This window comes from Apodemus sylvaticus, chromosome 19 (assembly GCF_947179515.1).
Source record: "Apodemus sylvaticus chromosome 19, mApoSyl1.1, whole genome shotgun sequence".
In the NCBI taxonomy this organism is placed as follows: domain Eukaryota; kingdom Metazoa; phylum Chordata; class Mammalia; order Rodentia; family Muridae; genus Apodemus; species Apodemus sylvaticus.
Window position 1 is genome coordinate 2710941 of NC_067490.1, and position 21616 is coordinate 2732556.

General features: G+C 46.5%; 1 protein-coding gene across 1 annotated transcript; it reads right to left on the reverse strand.

The window, feature by feature from the left end:
* Positions 1-4220: 4220 nt before the first annotated feature.
* LOC127669811 (butyrophilin subfamily 3 member A2-like) lies at positions 4221-20781 on the reverse strand. Its single transcript, XM_052164031.1, has 9 exons — positions 20695-20781; positions 18856-19206; positions 17799-18080; positions 17487-17687; positions 17259-17279; positions 17149-17175; positions 15394-15420; positions 5220-5246; positions 4221-4879 (listed from the first exon to the last, which is right to left on the reverse strand). Exons 1-9 carry the CDS (start codon positions 20777-20779, stop codon positions 4221-4223), a joined length of 1680 nt encoding a protein of 559 aa, XP_052019991.1. The 5' UTR covers positions 20780-20781.
* Between the last annotated feature and the right edge of the window lie 835 nt (positions 20782-21616).

Below are 21616 nucleotides of genomic sequence, written 5' to 3' on the forward strand. Positions count from 1 at the left end.
GAGGGAAAGATCAGCAGCAAACAGGAGGTGACATCGTGATTAAGCAGATAAAGGCATTGCCCCCAAGCTTGACAACCTGAGGGTGACTGTGGACCCACATGAGGGTGAGAACAGACCTGACCACCATCCTGGACCTCCATGTGGGAGCCATGACAGGACACACTGGTTCCCACTTGACTGTACCCACACAGAGGCCCACACTATACACCCAATAACAGATGAAGACTCCTCTTCAAAGATGCACTTTTGTGCAGTGTGGAAGCATGTTTTACCTGCATGTCCTTATGTGCATCTCATGTGTGCCTGGGTTCACAGAGTTGGTAGCATTAGGGCAGGGGAAATGGAGCTGTGGGTATTTCTGCACAGTTATGTGGGTGTGGGAACTGAACCCTGGTCCTCTGCAAAAGCAGCAAGCACTCTTATCCACTGAGCCCTCTCTCCAGCCCCATAAAAATTTTTTTTACATTGGGACCAATAAAAGGCTTCTGTCAAGTACTCTTTTTCTGGTGACTTTAGATCACTATCACTTGTAGCATAAAAAAAAAAAGACAAAGACTATGGTACTGGGCTAGCTCTGGCAAACTGGTATTGGTGGGTACTCAGGGACAATAGGATGTGATTCTTGGTTGTCAATTTGACAACATATGGAATTAAGTCACACACAAAAATGGAGGGCACACCTGGAGGAGTTTTACTTAATTTGAAGTAGAACAATCTGTAGAGTGGAGATTTTGCTACTGAGCTTTAAGCTCTGCGTGTACTTCACAACAAGCATTGCCAAGGTTCTCTCAGATCCACGGATGACACACACACATACACACACAGACACACACACACACACACACACACACACACTAGCTTATTCTCAGCCCACCATATTGACTCAATTGCTGGGCACTTCTCAGTCTTCCTTGGCTCTCTTACGCTTCTTTTCCCTCCCAGCTCAGCCCCTAAATCTGCCCTCTACGGCAGTTGCTCAGTTACCTTCTCCTTGTTCAGCCCCTAAATCTACCCTCAGCTTAATTATGTCTCTAGTATCTCACCTGCTACCCCAGGCCCAATTGAGGAAGCAGCCAATGGCCGGTCTTCTTGAGATCTTGCATGGCTGATGGCTCCTCCTCCACCACCCACCACCATGCCCACAAGAATGAATAATCTTTTCTCCTCCCCTGGCTCTGCTAGCCTCCCTACAAGAAAACTGGAAGCCCCACCTATGCAGGGGAGCTCAATAGCCACTAGCTGGCATCTTTATTGATAGATCATGAATCAGTTGTGGTACAGGACCTTCAGAGATCACATGCAGATTCATGATCAAAGCATCAGAACCACACCCTACATCTCACCTTTTTTGTCCAATTGAAATAGAAACTCTTCCCTCAGATATAAATTGAACAAAACCATAATAATCATGTAAATTACAGAGGATGTGAAAATGACAAAGTGCTAGATGTGACAATTAATATCTAGTCCATCATGTTTGTCAATTAGATAAAGTACTTTACCATAATTCTGAACTTAAAAACTTACAATTCTATCCCTGAAGTATTTTTACACCTGAAACTCAATCTGGAAATCATGTCTTTCCGTCTATAACCTCTCTCTCAAGGCTGAACTACTTGAGTTTGATTTTGAGATTATAACTAGTCTTTAACCCTGCCAGAAATCCAGGAACAAATTAAATATTACCAGAGTATATAGGAAGTACCAAACATAGCTTCCTAAATATAAAAACAATTATACAAACAGGTGACTATCTAGACAGTCCATAATTTCTTATAATATTGGAGCATCTGTCTTCAGCCTTCTGGCCCAGAACCATCTGGCAGACGTCTCATGAAGGAGGACATAGGAAGGACCAGCGTTCCCTGTCTTGGCAGAGGTTAGTAGTCGACTGCCCCACTTCTGTTTGTCCTTCCGGACAGTATATTATCTATAGATGATATAAGCAATATCTGTCCAGTGGCTACCTTGCAACAATGAGTAACCTTGCCTGGAGGTAAAGACGTCCTGTTCTTCTTTGTAAGGGAATGGGGGAAGTCGACAGAAACATATATGTCTCATAGTCAAAAGATCCTTAATAATGAAATAACATTAAATGTCACTTTCTGTGAATTTTTTGCTGAGTACTGTCCTCCTCCGACCTCTCCCGACCTCATCCCTCATGTTCTGATCCCTCCACCCCTGTACAGTCCTTATCATCGTCCTTACCCCATTCCAACCCCATTGCAGTTGTCTCTCTGAGTACTGTCCTCCTCTGACCTCTCCTGACTGATCCCTCATGTTCTGATCCCAAACCCATCCTGAAGTCCCTCATCCCCACCCACCCACAACCACCCACAATGACTCTTCCATTTCTCCCTCTCAATGAGTCCTTGCTGTGTCCTTGTCCCTGCGTGATAATTAACCTATTCCCACACACACTCCTCCTCTTCCCCCCTGCGAAGCTCCTCAATCTCTACCCACTCTCCAGCCCTCACTCCTCCACGCCTTTCCACACCTCCACCTCACCCTCTATTCTTCCTTCACTGCGCAGTGCCCTCCCCCACAGTTACCCATAATGCAGCAGGATGGCAGAGAAACCTCTGTCAGCGTGAGATCTGAATGAGGAGACAGTGGGGTCCCCATGTGTGAGGTTGAGGTCAGAGGTTGTCCTTGCCTTGCTCTGTACAACCATGAAACCAACTTCCACACAACACCATTCTTTACTTTAAAAATGGTCACCAGAATAACAAAATAAAATAATTCTTTTGTAACAGTCAGTTCAATTTCTCTATACCACTACAAATACACTTTCATGTCCACCTATATTTTGTCACACCTGCTCAGTTCTGTCTTGTTTGGACCCAAGGAAACCATACAGACTACACAAATAAGAGAACGCCACTATGTGTCTATAAAACTTTATTAATAGATCCTGAAAACTGAGACTCTCATGAGTTTTACACACCACAAAGAGCTACTTGATATTTACACGATATAGAAACACTTAATATAAAGTTACATTAGATATAAATATTTACAAGAAACAAAAAAAACAGTTTAAACCAATTAGAGTCATAGTTGTTTTTTTCAGTTCTCACTGGAAGAAACAATTATTGATAAATTCAGAATACATTCAAAGAGAAATGATTGAAGTGGATGAGGCTGTCTGTTTGGTTGTTCGTGTTTTGTCTTACACTCTGAGGGTTGCACTCAGGACTCCACGCTGACAGAGATGAAGAGCACTGTGTGGAGCAGCAGGAAGCTGAGCGCTTGTGCCTCAAGCACAGGCAGGAAGCAGAGAGGGCAGCTGGGGGTGATGCCCTGTTCTGAAGCTTCAAAGCCCGCCCCAGGGACACACTTCCTCAGGTCATGTGACCCAAATCTACCAACACTGTACAACCAACTGGAGACCAACAATCCAAACACGTCTATGTATGGGGGATGTTTGCATTCAAGCCAACACAAGCCAGCCCGGGTTACATGGGATCTTCTCTTTAAAGACAGACAGACAGACAGACAATAATTGATAGATAATTGATAGAAAATAGGTAATTAGTAGACCACTAAACAATAAAAGTTAAAATACAAGAAACCAACATTAATAAAATAATTAATTTTTGTATTTCCATGTGTAAGTCTGTAAGAGGAAGAAACACCAATATAGAAATCAAAGGATTTGTATAAGAGACAAAGACAAAACTGATGTAACAATAAAGTTGGTTCATGGAGACAGATGGACAGACAGGTCATCGTCCACTTCGAGGAACTACCTAGGATCCAGAAATCCCATCACCAGGAACAAAGGTAGAAGTCAGGAAGTCGTGGGTCAGACATCTGCTCCCCCATATTCACTACAGCATTGGTCACAGGGCCGAGACACAGATCAGACCCGAGGAGCCCAAGGCCAGAAGAACAAATTGAAACAATGTCCACTCGGCCCTCGGTCTGCTGCATGACAACTGTCCAAAACCCAACAAAATGGCACTTAACACCAGCAGGAAAATGCCTTCCCAGAGCTCATCCCGGCCTGAGTGACACCCGCTGAAACAACAGTCAGGGCTTATCCTCCACCACCTGACACACAGCATGGCCTCGCTGCAGCCACAGCCACAGCCTCAGAGTCAGACTGAGGAGCAGTGGGTGAGGCTCCAGGCCCTTCCAGCACTCGTGGGGGCTTTGGCCTGTGGCTTCTACACTCCCACAAGGAATCACACTGAAGACTTAGGCGGTGATGCACACTATGGGAGCGGAGTGTCCCTGGCATGCTGGAGGAATGGAGAGTCTTCCCCCTTTTTGCCCTCCTCTTGTTGCTCCCCTTCCTCCCCCTCTCCTTCCTCCTCTTGTTGCTCCCCTTCCTCCCCCTCCTCTCCCTCCTCCCTCTCAGACACACTTGCCATGGAGCTGATAGTCATTGAAACATTTCCAGACTTAATCCTGAAGTATGGAAAAAGAGTCCCAGAGAAGGAATCCTCATGGAAGGAGAAAATGTGGGACATGTCACTCATGTTATAGAAGGAGATGTCACCTTCAGGGTAGTCCACAAACACCCCCAAGCTCTGCGGAGTTTGTCTGGTGGATAATGAAGCCCTTCCAGAATCAATATAGGCCCAATATCCACTACTAGACCGCCCCACAGTCCAAAATCCCTTATCTGGACTCTCAAAATTAAACTCTTTCCTGTCCACACCTTCCCTACAGACCCCCAGAATCCATTCACTGCCTTCCATGTTTGTTAGCTTCACTTCCCAGTAATATCTTGCAGAAGACACGCCTTCACTGCCTAACACACTGAAGAGGTCATCCAAGCACATAGTGATGTCCTTCCGGGTCACACTCATCCTGTCCTGGGAGATGGCAAGGATGGGGTGGGCAGAGGCTGGATCCAGAGTGAAAGTCCCTGTAGAGAGTTACCAGTCATGGGAGCTCCTGTCCAGTATCCAGAAGAGGCTGCCCCCACCTCCATCTCATAACCTCTTAACTTCTTCTAGGGGGTTAAGTCCTTCATATAAAAGCCTTCTAGATCAAACTCAGGTCTTGCAAGCAGAGGGAAGGAAGAAATGCCAAATTAGGGGTGACAAGACAAGAGGGCACTGGAGAAGAACACCAGCTTAGTAACTGTCACCTCTGCCATCCACACCACAGAAGCCATCAACACCCGAGTCACCACAGAGGAGAGGAGAGACCAGAGCCATGGGAAGCAGAGGAGGAGTGTCCCTAAGGAACACAGAGTCACTCACAGGCCTGGAAGTGCTCCTTACACCAATCTACAAGAGAAATACAGATCATATGAGGAGTTTCAGCAACTGTCTTCAGAAACACGGGCATTCTGGGGTTCTGAAGTAGGAGTTGTGGGGGAAATATGGTTGTCACACACAAAGGGAGAGAGATAAACACATACACACAAACACACATACACAGAGAAAGAGATGTGATACACATAAACACACACATATACACACATATACATACACACATAAGCAGAGACAGACAGAGATACATAAAACATACACAAACACACACACACAGAGGGAGGGAAAGATACATGTAAAAGCACACATACATACACACATAAACAAAAAGAGAGACCTAAAACACACATGCATATATAGACACACAGAGGAAGAGAGATACACACATAAAAACACACATATAAACACACAAATACACATCTTCAGTAGTCCTCCCATAAAGACTGGAACAGTGGGGCTTAACATCCATCCCTAATAAAGGCAGAAAAGCATCCTCTCACTGTGCCTTGTCAGGTCCCAGACGCAGCTTTGAATCAGAACTTTTCCAAGAATGGGAGGAAGGGACGGTGATGAAGCAGGAGGCTGGTGAATGTGAGAACAACCTAAGCTCCATGAGGAGTTAGAGACAACGTGGAGCCACACCCTAAGACCCTGTCTGAGAAAGCGGCCCCATGGGTGGTACTCAGCAGTACAGAGCCTGCAAGGCCTGGTGTTTGGTCTTACAGAACAACACTCAAACGAAAGTCCAAGACCACTTGATGCTCTTGCAGAAGACATGGCTTCAGTTCCCAGCACGCTCAGGGATGCTCATGACCATCTGTAACTGAGGTTCCGGGAGAATAACACACTCACCTGGACTCCAAGGGCACTAGGTATACATGTGGCACACAGACACACATTCAAGAACAGTCATTCACAGAATAAATAAACAGATGGATGGATGCACAGATGATAGATAATAGATGGATGGATAGACAGATAGATAGATATGATAGATGAATGGATGGATAGATAGATGGATAGATAGATAGATAGATAGATAGATAAATAGATAGATAGATAGATATGATAGATGGATGGATAGATGGATGGATAGATAGATAGATAGATAGATAGATAGATAGATAGATGTAGCCGCCAGCAGCTACATGTGAACCGGGTTACCTGTTGAGAGAATCTTGGGGTAACAGGGACAGAGACAAAGGGATTTGAGTCAAGGCGGGGATTCCGGTCAAGACTGGTTTTAATAAATTTAAGACAGGTTATATAGCCATTTGGGGGATTGGCCAACCCCCCAGAAATCGGTGGCTTCAAAGGCGGTGCTGTGAATCCTCTGGCTCCAGGTCTCAGCGGGTCGTCTGCCTTCAGCCTGGCGGCTCAGGTAAACACCGGCTTGGGGGCGGTGTCTATAGCCGAGGTGCGGAGCCTTATTGTTCTCGGGAACAAAGGCCGGAGGTAGCTATCGGAAGAGTTGGGCCCTCGCCAGCCAGCTAGTTGCGGGGGGGGGGGGGGGGGGGGGGGGGAGGAGACAATTCCCCCTTAATTATTAATTTTAAACAACTCAGTGGAAATGATTAAGTTCATCCAATGGATGACGGGCATTCACCAGTGAGTGAAAGCAGTGGCCTCAGCCCCCTTAAGCGTTACGGACATCTTTTTCAGGGGGGCGGCTAGACCGCCTTTTTTAGGACAGTCTTACGATGTCAAACCCCCATGCAGCTGGGCGTGCTTTTCAGGGAAACTCGGAGCCAGGAATTTTTTCCCTTTCCCTTGCAGTGCCTCGCCTCGCACCTCAACTGATGCCCATGTTTGTTGTGATAACAAACACGCATGATTCCGAGTATCATGCAGCCTCATCTCCGAGGAATTCCACTGGCAGAGTAAATTCTCTGCGGCTAAGCGCTGGCTGGCTGAAAGGGCTACCCATCCTCCACCTAGGGCCACCGCTGAGGGAATTTCGTCTTCTGAGTGTTATCTGCTTGAAATATAAAAGGAGATTAAGAGAACCTGTCTGGTTAGTCTTGGGAGCTCAAACCGGTTTTTGTTTAATTGAAATTCAGTGGCCTCAGGCAAGAGCCCTGGCCTGCAACTTAGTTTGCAAGAACACAAAGGAACTATGCCTCCCCAAGTGAATGGGAGGCAAAGGAACTATATCTCCCCAAGTGAATGGGGGGCGGCTTGAAAAACAGCCTTCTGACCTAATTATACTTACCAACCGTTTTTGGGGTCGAATCTACTTGTCTTACCAATCTCTCTGGCAACCAACGCGCCTCGTCCTGTTCCTGTGAGAAAACGCATACCGCGCCTCTTCCCCAAATCAAAACGGGGTCTGGGCCTTTCCAAGAATTATTTAAAGGATCCCGCCACTTAACCATGGCGTAGGAATTGGAAGTAGCCGGATGCCAATGTCTGTCAGTGGCAGACTGGCCTTTCGCATCCGTTTGGAGAAAATTTAAAACGAATAAAACAAAGGCAAGATGTGATTTTGGGGACCGAGGGGGATATAAATTTCCCTTCTTAGTTTTAATAAGCCAATTTTTAAGCGTGCGATGGGCGCGCTCCACTATTCCTTGCCCCATTGGATTATAAGGAATTCCAGTTTTAAGTTTTATATTAAATTCTTTACAAAATGAGATAAAGTTCTTACCAGTGTAGGCTGGTCCATTATCTGTCTTAATGACCTTGGGTACCCCCATGGTATTAAAGGCTTGTAAACAATGATCAATTACATTTCTAGAGGCTTCTCCCGTATGCAGGGAAGCAAAAATAAGTCCTGAGCACGTATCAATGCAAACATGTATAAATTTTAATTTCCCCAATTCTGCATAGTGAGTTACATCTATTTGTCAAATTTGATTGGGCACAAGGCCACGTGGGTTAACCCCTAAATGGGGCACTGGTGCTAAAGTGAGACAATTAGGGCATTGTTTTACAATCATTCTAGCTTGCTCCTTTGTGATTTTATGACGGAGCCTCAACGTATGACTCGAAAGATGAAATTTATCATGATCACGTTTTGCCAATTCTATGGGTGTGAGTGCCAAGGCTTGACCAATTAGCGCCTTATCAATGCACTCATTGCCCTGAGCCAGAGGTCCAGGGAGACCCGAGTGAGATCTAATATGTCCTATATAAAAAGGATTTTTTCTAGCAAGAATGATACCTTGCAATTGTGAAAACAATGATCCAGCTGGCGTATTAAAATTAAACGTGCCACGGGTTTCTAGTTGCGGTATAGAAAATGCAACATAAGCACTGTCAGTAAAGAGATTAAACGTACTATTTACAGTTTGAAAAACACACAGCACTGCTGTAAGCTCTGATAACTGAGCGGATAACCCAGGCGTTTCTACGACCACCTGCTGATTGTTAACACTATATCCGGCTTTTCCTTTTGACGAACCATCTGTGAAAACTAGGAGTGCATTCTGCAGCGGCCGTAGAGATGTCATTTTAGGAAATACGACCTCATGCATATTTTAAAACTTTATTAACTTGTCTTGAGGATAATGATTGTCTATACACCCTTTAAAACCAATCTGAGCCAGCAGCCAATCTGTGCTATGCTGTTTTAGCCATTCATCCTGATTTACACTGTAAGGTTGTATAATAAAGTCCGCTCCTTACCAAAATAAGTCAACGCCTGCTTTCTACCAAGCATAATTACTTGGGCCACTGCCTCAAAATATGGCAAAATATTACGCCTAGAAGACACCCTCAAATGAATCCACATCAGAGGAGCCTTTTGCCATAATAATCCTGTAGGCGAATGAGTAGTATTAAAAATTAGCAGATGCAGAGGTAAGGAATAATCTATATAGGTAATAAATTGGTTCTCAATAGCTTTCTCCACTGTCTGTAAAGCAAAAAGTCCTTCTGAAGTTAATACCCTAGGGGATGTCGGATCAGCATCTCCTTTAAGAATATCAAATAAAGGTTGCAATTCTCCTGTTGTAAGTTTTAAATACGGCCGAAGCCAATTAATGTCACCCAATAACTTCTGAAAATCATTTAAAGTTTTCAAATTGTCCCTGCGGATAATTATCTTCTGGGAAAAAATTGACTGGTCCGTAAGTTTAAAACCCAGATAATTATATGGCTCCTGGATCTGAACCTTTTCTGGAGCTATCTACAGCCCTTTAGCGACCAGGGCTTGCTGCAAATCTCTAAAACATAAAAGCAAGGTCTGAGGATTTTTTCCTGCAATTAGAAAATCATCTGTGAAATGGATAAAGTAAATATCTGGCCATTTCTGTCTCACAGGTTGAATGGCCTGTGCTACGAATTTCTGGCATAACGCCGGGCTGTTTGCCATGCCCTGGGGAAGCACTGTCCATTCAAACCTTTTCATAGGCTCTGTAAAGTTAATAGAAGGAACACTGAATGCGAACCTTTTGCAGTCTTCAGGGTGCAAAGGAATGGTAAAGAAACAATCTTTTAAATCTATGACTATTTTATGAAACCCTTTTGGAATAGCCATGGGGGATGGAAGACCCGCTTGTAAGGTTCCCATGGGCAACAGTGTTTCATTTACCTTTCTTAAATCCCGTAACAATCTCCATTTGCCGGACTTCTTTTTAATTACGAATATTGGCGTGTTCCATGGAGATAATGACTCTATTAAATGTCCCGCCTCTAACTGTTCCTGCACCAGCAGAGAGGCGGCCTCCAATTTCTCTTTAGACAAAGGCCACTGATCAACCCACACTGGATTGTCGCTAAGCCATTGAATTTTATCAGCGTGGGGTGCAGGCAAGATAGTGGCCATTACTGAAAATGCCCCAGACTTCTAGAGTTAGGGTTTGCCTGGGGGTTTTTAAACCTTCTAGTGCCTTGTCCTTCATTTCCAAGCCCCTGAGTAGGTACGGATTCCTCCGACACTGTCTTTTGCTTAGGGGCAATTTCATTAGGATTACACAAAATTAAATTCATCTGAGATAGCAGGTCTCTGCCCCAGAGTGTAGTAGGCAACTTCTGCATCACAAAAGGCCGAATTTGTCCTGAATTTCCATCTGCATCTTTCCAAGTTAAAAGTCTGGCGCTCTGTTTGGGGTTGTTTGTGTAACCGATACCCTGCAGATGCGTTAGGGTCTCTGTCAATGGCCAGTTACACGGCCAGTCCTGTCCCTTAATAATTGTAACATCAGCTCCCGTATCTATTAATCCTTCAAAACTCTTTCCTTCAATAGTCAATTTAAGGTTAGGTCTTTTATTAGTAATAGACTGAACCCAGAACACTCCGGAGGAGCCAAAGCCCTCCTCCCCTCTTTTATCTTTAATGAATTTGGAAGGCAGTGGATGTAAAGGGACCAAGACTAGCTGAGCAATTCTTTGATTAGCTGGAATAGTTATGACACCACGAGGGGAAGCAGCCATAATTTTAATTTCTCCCTCATAATCACTGTCTATGACTCCTGGATAAATCTGCAGTCCCTTCACAGTAGAACTGCTTCGTCCTAACAGCAATCCCCAAGTGCCTTCGGGTAATGGTCCAAAGACTCCCGTGGGCAAAACCTGAACTCCCATCTCTGGAGCTAGTACGGCATGGCACATGCAGCAGAGGTCCAGCCCTGCACTTCCTGGTGTAGCTCTGGCGAGGTCAAGGATGGATTTCCTTGGCTCGGCAGTAGCTGTGCCCCGCAGACAGTCTGATGCATCGGGGCCTGGGGCTGGCCCCTCACCCCGTTTCCCGACACGGGTCTACCTTGGAAGTTATTTTTTGACTTGTCTCTCTTAACCCATTGATTTCCTTTTCTACACTTGTGGCACGTTCCTGGTGGACCACCTGATTGCCCGTTTATACTGGGCTTATTATCAGGACAATCACTTTTAAAATGACCCAGACTACCACATTTAAAACATCTCCTATTTCCTCGTCTTTGTGAAAGAATCCCCTGAATAGTTGTTCCCTGCAGCGCTGCAGCTATAGCTAAACCCTGATTATAGGACGGACCGATCTCAGAACAAAGACGAATGTAACCGGCTAGGTCTGTCTTTCCCCTCTGGGGTCTAATGGCCTCCCAGCAGGCCGCATTAGCATTCTCATAGGCTAGTTGTGTAACCAGTGGATTCTCTGCCTGAGAGTTTCCAAAAATTCTATTAGCCGTTTTTAGCAACCGGTCTACGAAATCCTGAAAGAGTTCGTCGGGAGCCTGTTTCACAGCTGTTAGATTTCCACTAATATCTCCCTTAGCTGGTAACAGAGTCCAAGCACGGCGGGCGGCCACCGCAATCTGCGCATACACTGCGATGGGAAACCCAATCTGGTTATTATTTCCTTCATATAGGCCTTCCCCCAGTAACATCTCCGCATTCCATTCTGGATGGCCTGCTTGAGTGTTAGTGGCGGCGGTTCTTTTGCAAGCCTCACGCCATTCAGAACTCCAAAGCAAGAAATCTCCCCCCGACAATGTAGCTTTACACAGCGTTTTCCAATCCTGTGGAGTTAGATTCGACTCAATCACAGTATCCAGTAATGCCTGTGTAAAGGGAGCTGTCGGGCCGTACTGGGCTATGGCTAGCTTTAACTCTTTTATCACCTTAAATTCCAAGGTCTGATATTGTCTAATCACCTCGTCCTGGTCTTCTATCTCAAGGACTGGAAAAGCTAAGATTTCTGACGTATCCTGCCCCTCCCCACGGGCCTGGTTTATAACTCTTTCTAATGGCGACTGGCGGGTCTCCGAGTTATTGTTCTCTCTAGTATTAGAGACCCTTTTTAGCTCCTGTAACTCATTAGTCAATTTCTGCAATTTAATTTCAAACTCTAACTTTTGTAATTGCATGTCCTTCTGGATCTCGGCCTCTGCCATCAAGGTCACAGGCGGAGCAGATGGCGCTACGGGGGGCCAATTTTCCCCATGAACTTCAATCGCTCCTTTCTCGGGATGAGCTATTTTTTTCCTTACAACAGACTCATCAGAACTGTCTCTGTGTTTACGAAACTTAGTTTGTGGAGAATCTTCTATTACAGGGATCCTCTCCACAAGGCCTTTTACTTGAAAATCCTCACTTTCTTGAATAACACCTAATTCTTCCAAACCTCCTTCATCTATGATGTCTTTAATCAGAGTCCAGAGGCAGAGGGTGATATTGTCTGCCTTGGCTGCTTTTAGCAAATTACCAATTCTCAGCCAAGTTCTCTCATTTAACGTTCGTTTTTCTTGGAACCAAGGACAACAGGAATATATCTGGTCCAAGAAATCTTCTAATCTTTCCTCTTCAAATCCAATCCCTTTTGCCTGAAGCAACTCTTGAATGTTGCGTGCGCAGATTTCGCGCGAACTTTCCTGTCCCATTTTCTCTATCCTTTTAACCCAAGCAGCCACTGTGCCGGGCCCGCACAGTTTGCTTGAAAAACCGTATCCTTCCTGCACTCACAACAATAGACACAAATTCACTAGCGCTAGTTTTGACCTCTATGTTGCTTACCGTGTGGATACCATTTATCACCTTTCTTGCGAAGCTTCGCTGGATAGGGTTACCTCAGGAAATTCTCTCGTACCAGGTCTTCCCACGTTCAGGCGCCAATTATGTAGCCGCCAGCAGCTACATGTGAACCGGGTTACCTGTTGAGAGAATCTTGGGGTAACAGGGACAGAGACAAAGGGATTTGAGTCAAGGCGGGGATTCCGGTCAAGACTGGTTTTAATAAATTTAAGACAGGTTATATAGCCATTTGGGGGATCGGCCAACCCCCCAGAAATCGGTGGCTTCAAAGGCGGTGCTGTGAATCCTCTGGCTCCAGGTCTCAGCGGGTCGTCTGCCTTCAGCCTGGCGGCTCAGGTAAACACTGGCTTGGGGGCGGTGTCTATAGCCGAGGTGCGGAGCCTTATTGTTCTCGGGAACAAAGGCCGGAGGTAGCTATCGGAAGAGTTGGGCCCTCGCCAGCCAGCTAGTTGCGGGGGGAGGAGATAGATAGATAGATAGATAGATGGATGGATAGATGATAGATGGATAGATGGATAGATAAATAGACAGATGATAGATACATAAATACATCAATACATAGATGTACATAGAAGATGGATGGAAGGAAGGAAGGAAAGAAAGAAAGAAAGAAAGAAAGAAAGAAAGAAAGAAAGAAAGAAAGAAAGAAAGAAAGAAAGAAAGAAAGAAAGAAAGAAAGAAAGAAAGAAAGATGTTAGCAAGGTAGGTAGGTAGATCTTTTTAATAAGAAAGATAATGCTTATTAGCAATTCTAACTCACATTTGGGTTCCCCTAATACAACCATCACAGGCAGTTGAGTGTGAGTTCACCTTGATCGCACATGCCTCAGCAAGACTGTAAATATCCTGGAGGCACTGGACACCAGAATCTGAACACATGGTCCAACCACCCAATCCCTGAGAACCTGTGGTCACTGTTGTCTCAGAAGAACGAATCAACAGGGACAACAATGCGAAGCACAGACAAGGAGACAGAGTGGTGTGTGTGTGTGAGTGTGTGTGTGTGTGTGTGTGTGTGTGTGTGTATGACAGAGATGGTGAGACAGAAAGAGACAAAGAAACAGAGAAACAGAGAAAGAAGATGAGAGAGAGTATGGGAAAGAAAGATGGAGAGAAGGGCAGGTGTAGGTGGAAACAGAGAGAGATTGTATGTGTGTGTCTGTGTGTCTGTGTGTGTGTGTCTGTGTGTGTGTGTATGTGTGTGTGTATGTGTAAGAGAGAGAAAAAACAGAGACACAGAGACAGAGAACACCAATGCACCAGAGGACAAGAAAGAAAAGGAACTCATGACTGAGACAAAATCATGGGAAGCGCAACATTCAGGAGGACACAGAAACAAAGACGACCTTAGGGAGAGCTGATTCCCAAAACTCCTAGGCTGGCTTCTGGAATCTTCTGAAGACAGCACTTTTGATCCACAAGGACATCACCTTCCTCCATAGTCTCTGCTAGCAGCCCAACTCCCCACTAACCTGCACCTACAAGATGTCCACTGATTCAGATGTCTATTGACTGACAATAGACAAACCCAGAATGTATCCTGTGAGTCTGAAGAGGAATCCCTGCAGTGTTCTGATGGAGGCTTCTTCAGGGACAGGGACAGCAGAACACTTAGCTCATCCTGGGGGTAAAACTGAGGGATGGAAACAGAGAGAAGAGGATGACAGAAACTGAAGAAAGAGAGGTCAGAAAAACACGACAGTCACGGCTGTGCACACTCCTGCTGGGGAGATGAACAAATGTCTAGTCACACAGATAGCATGTCAACGACAGACCAGAGGGAAGACTCCACTCCACTAGGTTACAGCTGTGGAAACCAAGAAACACTGAGCTCAGTTAGAGTTCTCATAGAAATACCAACTATGAATGTACAATAAGTAAGGACAAAAATCTCTATCACGGAGAGCCACTAATGTCTTCAGACTTCCTTGGGGAAGGACATGATCAGAAGGCCCTCCTCAAGTCACCATTAAGAGTCTATAAATCACAGAGAGGATTTGGCAGGTAATGGTGCTTTTACTGAGAGAAACTAAGCCTGACTTCTACAGACCTCTGTTCTCTGATCTCTACACTCATGCCAATGCACACACAAAGATACAAGGAGACAGACAGATAGACAAACAGAGTCAAAGACAGAGACAGACAGACAAAGAATCTTGGGAAGAGGGAAGGAAAGTTTTGTGGATCTTGTCTCCTAATGGGCCCTGTCCTGTGCAGGTCTCCTTTGGGAAGACACAGCCTCTGACAGCTCAAGAGGATGTCTACGTCCTGTTGGCTTCTGTGTCAGCTAGACACAGGTAGGTCATCTGGGAACAAGGAACCTGAATGGGAAAATGCTTCCATAGCACTGGCCTGGAGGCAAGTCTGTGGGACACTTTCTTGACTGGCGACAGATATGGGAGAACCCAGCCATGTGGGCACTGTCATCCCTTGGCAGGTGGTTGGAGGATATAGGAGAGAAGACACTGAGCAAACCACAGGGGCACTCCGCCAAGCAGCTCTCCTCCATGGCCTCTGCCTCAGCTCCTGCCCCCAGGTTCCTGCCTGCTTCAGTTCCTGCCTTGACCTGCTGTGAACATGGACTGGGAGTGTGGGTCAAGTAGACGCTTTCCTCCCTGAGGAAATGCTTGGGTCTTGATGTTTCATCACAGCAGAAGAAAATAACTGAGACATGTGCTCTGCCCAGGAGGAGGCAGTCTACAGGGTCACATACCTGCATACAGCTGGGCCTTCCTCCAGGCTGGAAATGAACACACTCTGGTGAGAACACATTCAGAACTGCCCCACTCAAAGAGTCTGCTAACCTTCCTCCGTCCATTCTAAAGGTGAGGCTATGCCTAGGAGGAGAGGGGACCCTGAGGAGCCTGATCCTGCAAGCTGCAGAAGCACCAGAGTATTATGGGAAATTCCCTTGTCCGCAGATGCAAAAGATGGAATTGTAGGGTGAGTTTCCCCCACTGCCCCCTGATATGCATGGCTTTTTTAAAAAATATTTTTAAATGTATGTAAATATTTTATTTTACACGTATGAATGCTCTATCTGTATGTACACCTGCATACTAACAAAGGACATCAGATCTCATTACAGATGTTGTGAGCCACCATGTGATTGCTGGGAATTGAACTCTGGCCCTCTGGATGTGCACACAGTGCTCTAAACCTTTGAGCCATCTCTCCAGCCCTTCTGCATGGTGTTCAGTTCTAAAATACCTGCATCTACTTCAAAAAGGAAAGTAATAATAGGAGTGGTCATCACACTACCAGTCTATAATTGTTCAGATTCACTTTTGACAAACAAAACAGGGCAGTGTAAGAATAAAATAAAGTTATTCAACAACTAACAAAAAAAGTTACATCAGCTCTTTTTTTTAGGATGTATTGGAAGTGTGCTGAAGAATAGAATGTTGATAATAAGTGTGGATATGAAGTGAATTCGTGAGGGAAGCACTCAGAGTTCCCCAGGTGAAATAACTCTAAAGCCAGGGACATTTATACCAGGAGCACGCAGATGACAATCTCCTTCCCATGGAGGGAAGCAACCCAAGTGTCTACCCATTACCCTGATCAGCACCTTCAGGAGCTGAGGGAACAGACCCCTGGAGGACGACTGAGGAATGGGTGCAGGTCAGACTGCTGGCTCTGTGACATCTTTTACTGATGAACATCTTTTGCTTGTTAGTTGTTGTCACTTTTCAAAATCTAGAGTCATCTGAGAGGAGGGAGACTCAACTGAGAAAATGGCCCCAATAGACTGGCTGTAGGCAAGGCAGTGGGGTATGGTTGATTGACTGACTGATTGACTGACTGACTGACTGACTGACTGACTGACTGGTTGATTGATTGATTGATTGATCGATCGATCGATCGATCGATTGATTGATGTAGAAGGAGCCTGCCCACTGTGGGCGGTGCCACCCCTACACAGGTAATCCTGGACTGGGCCAGCAAGACAGTTGGAGAAGCCAGTGGGAGCAAACGAGGAAGCAGCCTTCCTCTGTGGTCTCTGCTTCAGATCCTGATCCAGGTCCCTGCTCTAGGTCCCTGCCTTGAGTTCCTGCCCTGGTTTTTCCCAGTCACAAATTGTGGTTTGAAAATGCATACAAAAAATAAAGAATTCACTCACCAAATTACATTAGTTTATTACAGCAATAGAAACCTACCTAAGACACTCCCTTTAAAGAAATTTTAATAGTGCAGTCTGATCACAGGTGCAGACAGAAGTCGAGAGCTTGTGGAGCCCAAGAAACCAATAAAAGTGTCAGGAAGTGGCTGAATTAAGACACAGGGCATAGGACAAACCCAGGAGTCATGTAATTTCCAGCTCATGGGCAGAGATCAGAAGGAGCCTAAACACCAGGCTTCCACCTTCTAGAAAATTCCACTTCTGTCCCCAGAAGAGGTACCTGCTCTGCCTAGCATCAAGGAGAGGACACACATGGAAACATGGGACACTGGGGCTGTCACTCACCAGCACTGTAGGCTGCTTTCCTTCGATCTGAAAAAGCAACACACAGAAGTCAAGAGAGCTACTGGCCTCCTGAGGGGAGCAGGGGGCTCAGGAGGAAAAGCAGCACTCACCGAGCTCCTCCTTGAGTGCACCTGAAAAGAGAGAGGAGATGGAGTCTGTACACTTGGCAGGAAGAAAGGAAACACAGCTTGGGTTCTTGATACTCTGGACTACAGACCACCTGAACCAAAAGACTCAGCCATCTTCTCTGGGGTTTTATTTGGCCCACTACTCTGATCTCAGAACTCTGGACCCTCCTGGGGGCTCTGACCCTGTCCTTCTCTGCTATGGTGACTTACTAGTAGTCCTCAGAGCATCTGCCTTTGTCTTCTGCAACTCATCCTTCTCACGCTGAAGTTTCCCCCATTCCAGCTGCACCTTCAAACTTAGAGAATGTGCTATCTTGATAAGAAAGCTTGCCCCTAAGACTAGAAGTCCCGTCATGGTCAGGATCACGTAGAAAGCTGGCTTCCAGTGAGAGACCTGAGGGAAGAAGGGCTCTGTGGCCCAGACAGAGAGCCAGAGCTGGGTGAACCTGAGGACAGGCAGCCCAGCACACTCCAGGAAGACCATCTCAACCAGGGCTCTGTAGAGTGACAGACAGATCTCACCTGGGATGAACATGGCCATGGATTTCTCCTGACCCAAGATGGGATTGAAGGTGGAGCAGGACACATATTCTACAGAGCTGTCTCTCACCACCAGCGAGGTCTCTGTGCTGAACAGTCCTCCAGCATCTTTAGTGTGGGTCTCAGAGAACACTGGGAGATTCTCTCCTCTGGAGTCTCTCCAACGCACCCGAGGCTCCGGGTACCACCCTGAAGTCATGCATACAACACGCAGTCCACCATCTTCTGGACCTTTGATGTACACTTTAGGAACAGTGCCCATCGCTGCATGACGATAGATGTGAACACCTAGGAGCCACTTTATGTTGAGGGACCCCAGAAGCAACTATGTAACTCACGGAACCCTTTACATGGCACAAGGTAATTGAAGGGGAAAGGATTCCTGGATTGGGACTAGGTTGACCCCCTGTTGCCTCACAGAGGAAAGATAAGAGAGCCACTGTGGGGAACAGAACGCTCCTTTATCCTGAGGAAACTGAAGGAAGTTGAACACAGGAGCCCTGAGGTGGGAACCAGCACCCCATCTGTCCATTATCCACACACCTGTGACCCTCTCAACAGGCTCACGCCCAGCTCTCCTCTCCAGGGAAGACAGGCATTGAGCATCCTTCCTTCCTCCCCTCAGTCACAGTCTTTAGCATTGACCACCACTTCTCACTGACTGATCACTGACACACAGCGACTTTCCTGCCGACATCTCTAAACTATACATTACCACAGCGGGTAATTTCATAACGCCAACAGGACCCCTGGTCCACAGAACTAGACTCAGCACACTTCAGGAGATCCACACACAGAATTTGGGTTGAATTAATCTATCAAGGAATGCACTACCTATTTCTCATCTCAAAATAGGTAGAGATAAAAATGAGAGACAGAGCATCCGTGTGAGCCCAGCACTGCACAGCAAGGAGTCTGGCCGACATGAGAACGTCTCTCAGAACACACAAGAAAGTAAGGAGCTGAGTGCTGTGACCCCTCCATGTCCTCCCACACACAGGTCACCCAAGAATTATAGAACAGGGATCAGTTAACAAACCTGCCACCTTCAGTTCCAAGATGGCCTCTTCATAGAACAGTCCCTGTTTGAAGTGGCAGACGTATATCCCACTATCTGATGGCTGGACATTCTGGATCCTCACAGCAGCCTTGCCTTGATGGAACTGGTCCTTCACCAGTGAGGTGCGCTGTGAATACCCAGGCATCTGCCCTTCCTTCTGCTCCTCTTGGTCCCGGTAGACAAGTACTGCTTCTGAGAATCTGTCACGGAACCACCTCAGCTCTTGCATGTTCTCCACATTCATGGCTGGAAACACGGAGCAGGGAAGGACAGCTTCCCCACCTGGTGCAGCCACAATGGGGTCTGAGGGACCAAAGACCCGGAACTGCTCTGTGGACACAGATGTGGCCGTGAGAGGCGGGAGAGACACAGGACAATGCAGAGAACACACTCTGAGGGGATATCATCCCAGCAGAAAGCAAGCGATGGATGGTGCTGCTCTGGGCATGTGCAGTAGGCATCCATGACTAATGCACTAATGTTCAAGTTATCTATGGACATAGCAGTGCACCTCATAAATGGTGCAAAAAAACAAAAACAAAAACAAAAAACAAGACCTCGTCTGCCTTTGTCCCTGGCCCAGGGATTCCTTTCCAGGAAGCAATCCCTTGTGTATTCTTCCTACAGCTTGCGTGTACCTGGTCACCAGATGCTTCAGGTGACCAGGTAACTGAATTGTCACTGAGAGCACTAGCCTCAGTATGTTTGGGTGGGTTCAAGAGCATGCATTTATAAAGATCACTACAGATGCTCACACAGTTGGTTATTTGGCCACACCTTGGGAGACACGGGTGTAACTGACTGATTTCATACAAGACTCAGGAAAGTCTGAACACCCAATCCTAAATCCCATTATCAGCCAATTTCTTCATCAACTTAATAATATGAATATTAAAACATAGAGCCAAGGCTGAAGAGATAGCTGAGTGATTAACATGCAGGAGATTCCTCCAGAGGACGCAGGTTCAGATCCTAGCAGACAGGATGGTTCATAACTATGGGTAACTGCCTCTTGGATTCTGTGGGCATGAGGCATACAGGTGTTACACAGACATACATTCGGGGGGAAAGGTCCATGCACGTGAAATAAAGTATACAGAGCCAAAGGACACTTCTGTGAACCAGCCACCTGCATTCCAGGTGCCCCAATCACTTCTGATAAAGAAGGAAACTTGCCGCCTCACTCTGGGAACCCTTGGTCCTCTAAACCTGAAGGACTTTGACACAGGCACTGTATTCCCTAGAGTTCCCTGTCTCTCTGAACTGTTCCGTTTGTGTCTAGCACACTGCTGCCACTGGACAGACCAAGATACCTGTGTGCTGTCTCCTGAAACACACATCTGTGACCCTTACACGGAGTCAAAGGCTGTCCCTGCTCTGCTCAAGGCTAGTCCTGACTCTGCATTTCCCAGTAGAGATCACCAGGACCTCAGAGCTGCTCCGAACTCAGTCCTCTCCACCTCGCTCCTGCTCATCTCTCCCTGGGTCATTCTGCTGCAGTCAACACTGGCCTCTGACACTCCTCACAACTCAGGTACACTGCCAGTCTAAGGCTATCCCGACGGTGCTCCACAGGTAGGTTCTGGCTGTGGCGCTCAGGCTGGCCAAAGACTCACAATATTCCAGTGTCACGCTCACAAAGGCTGACGTGTGCATGCTCTCTGAGATTTTTATTACTGTCTCATTGGAAATAAAAGATGGGAAAATCCTAGATGACACTTTTAAGTGAGTCTTCTCCTATACATCTGACCTGTAGAGCACCTGGCAGATCCTACCCACTGCAGAGAGTCATGGGAAGAGAGAGCAGGACAGACTCACTTGTGGTCACCCAGATAAGCAGCTGTGTGAGGACAATCAGGCAGAAGACACTGAAGAGCAGAGAGGACTTGCAGCGATTTTCCATGTCCTTGGAGCTGAAGAGAAATACAGGAGAGGCAGATCAACACCTTGGGGCAGAAGATAAGAGGCAAGTTCCACACAGATGATGGACCCCTCGTCAGAGACAGCATCACTCAGGTTGGATCAGCCCACAGGACCAAAACACATCCATGCTCACAGGACAAAGGCTCCACACAACTGGCTCCTGTCAGACATTCAGAAGACTGGGCGGCTGGGGACATCCAAGTCATCTAAGAGGAAGCTCTTCCTTTCCTTCCCACCTCAGCCCCGGCTCAGGAGCAGCCATGCTCTACTCAGAAATATAGACCCTTCCCTTCTCAGAGCCTTGAGGAGAGCCCAGTGTAGACACCAGGACTCCAACTCCCCCTCATCCACAAACTTTCTGTGACCCCAAAACATGAAGCGTATGCCCAGACCCTCCCTCAGGAATCTCAGGAATAGCCTGGACCCTGTTTTTCTACTGATCCACAACTGTGACCAGCTTCAGAGACACACAGGTCTCCAAGAAGGCTGGCATGCCCATCACAGATGTTTTATCCTGATTTAGGTTGTGGAGGTTGTCCACACTGCTCTTCCAGACCAGCCCTGCCATGGTTTCAGAATATCCAACCCCAGACACAGCAGGTGCCACATACACACATGCCACAACACAGGTTGTTCCTCATAGTCTCTGCTGATAAAGACCAAGCTGGGTGTACACAGGGTTGAAAGGAACAGGAAAGGACTCTTTTCTTCCCAAACCACCTGCTGTTTGGAAGGATAGAGGGTGAGGAGGGAGCCTAAAGGCCTGAGAAGGACAAACTTAGGGGACCTCTGAGCTGTCTCCAGGCTGAGCCACCAG

What these genes read in the sequence shown, in the direction of transcription:
- LOC127669811 (XM_052164031.1), bottom strand. Translation starts at nt 20,779, where the DNA reads ATGGAAAATCGCTGCAAGTCCTCTCTGCTCTTCAGTGTCTTCTGCCTG. An exon ending in GCTTATCTGGGTGACCACAA is followed by an intron (nt 19,207 to 20,694) that starts GTGAGTCTGTCC and finishes CTGTGTCCACAG; the next exon opens with AGCAGTTCCGGGTCTTTGGT. An exon ending in GAAAGCAGCCTACAGTGCTG is followed by an intron (nt 15,421 to 17,148) that starts GTGAGTGACAGC and finishes GTTCATTTCCAG; the next exon opens with CCTGGAGGAAGGCCCAGCTG.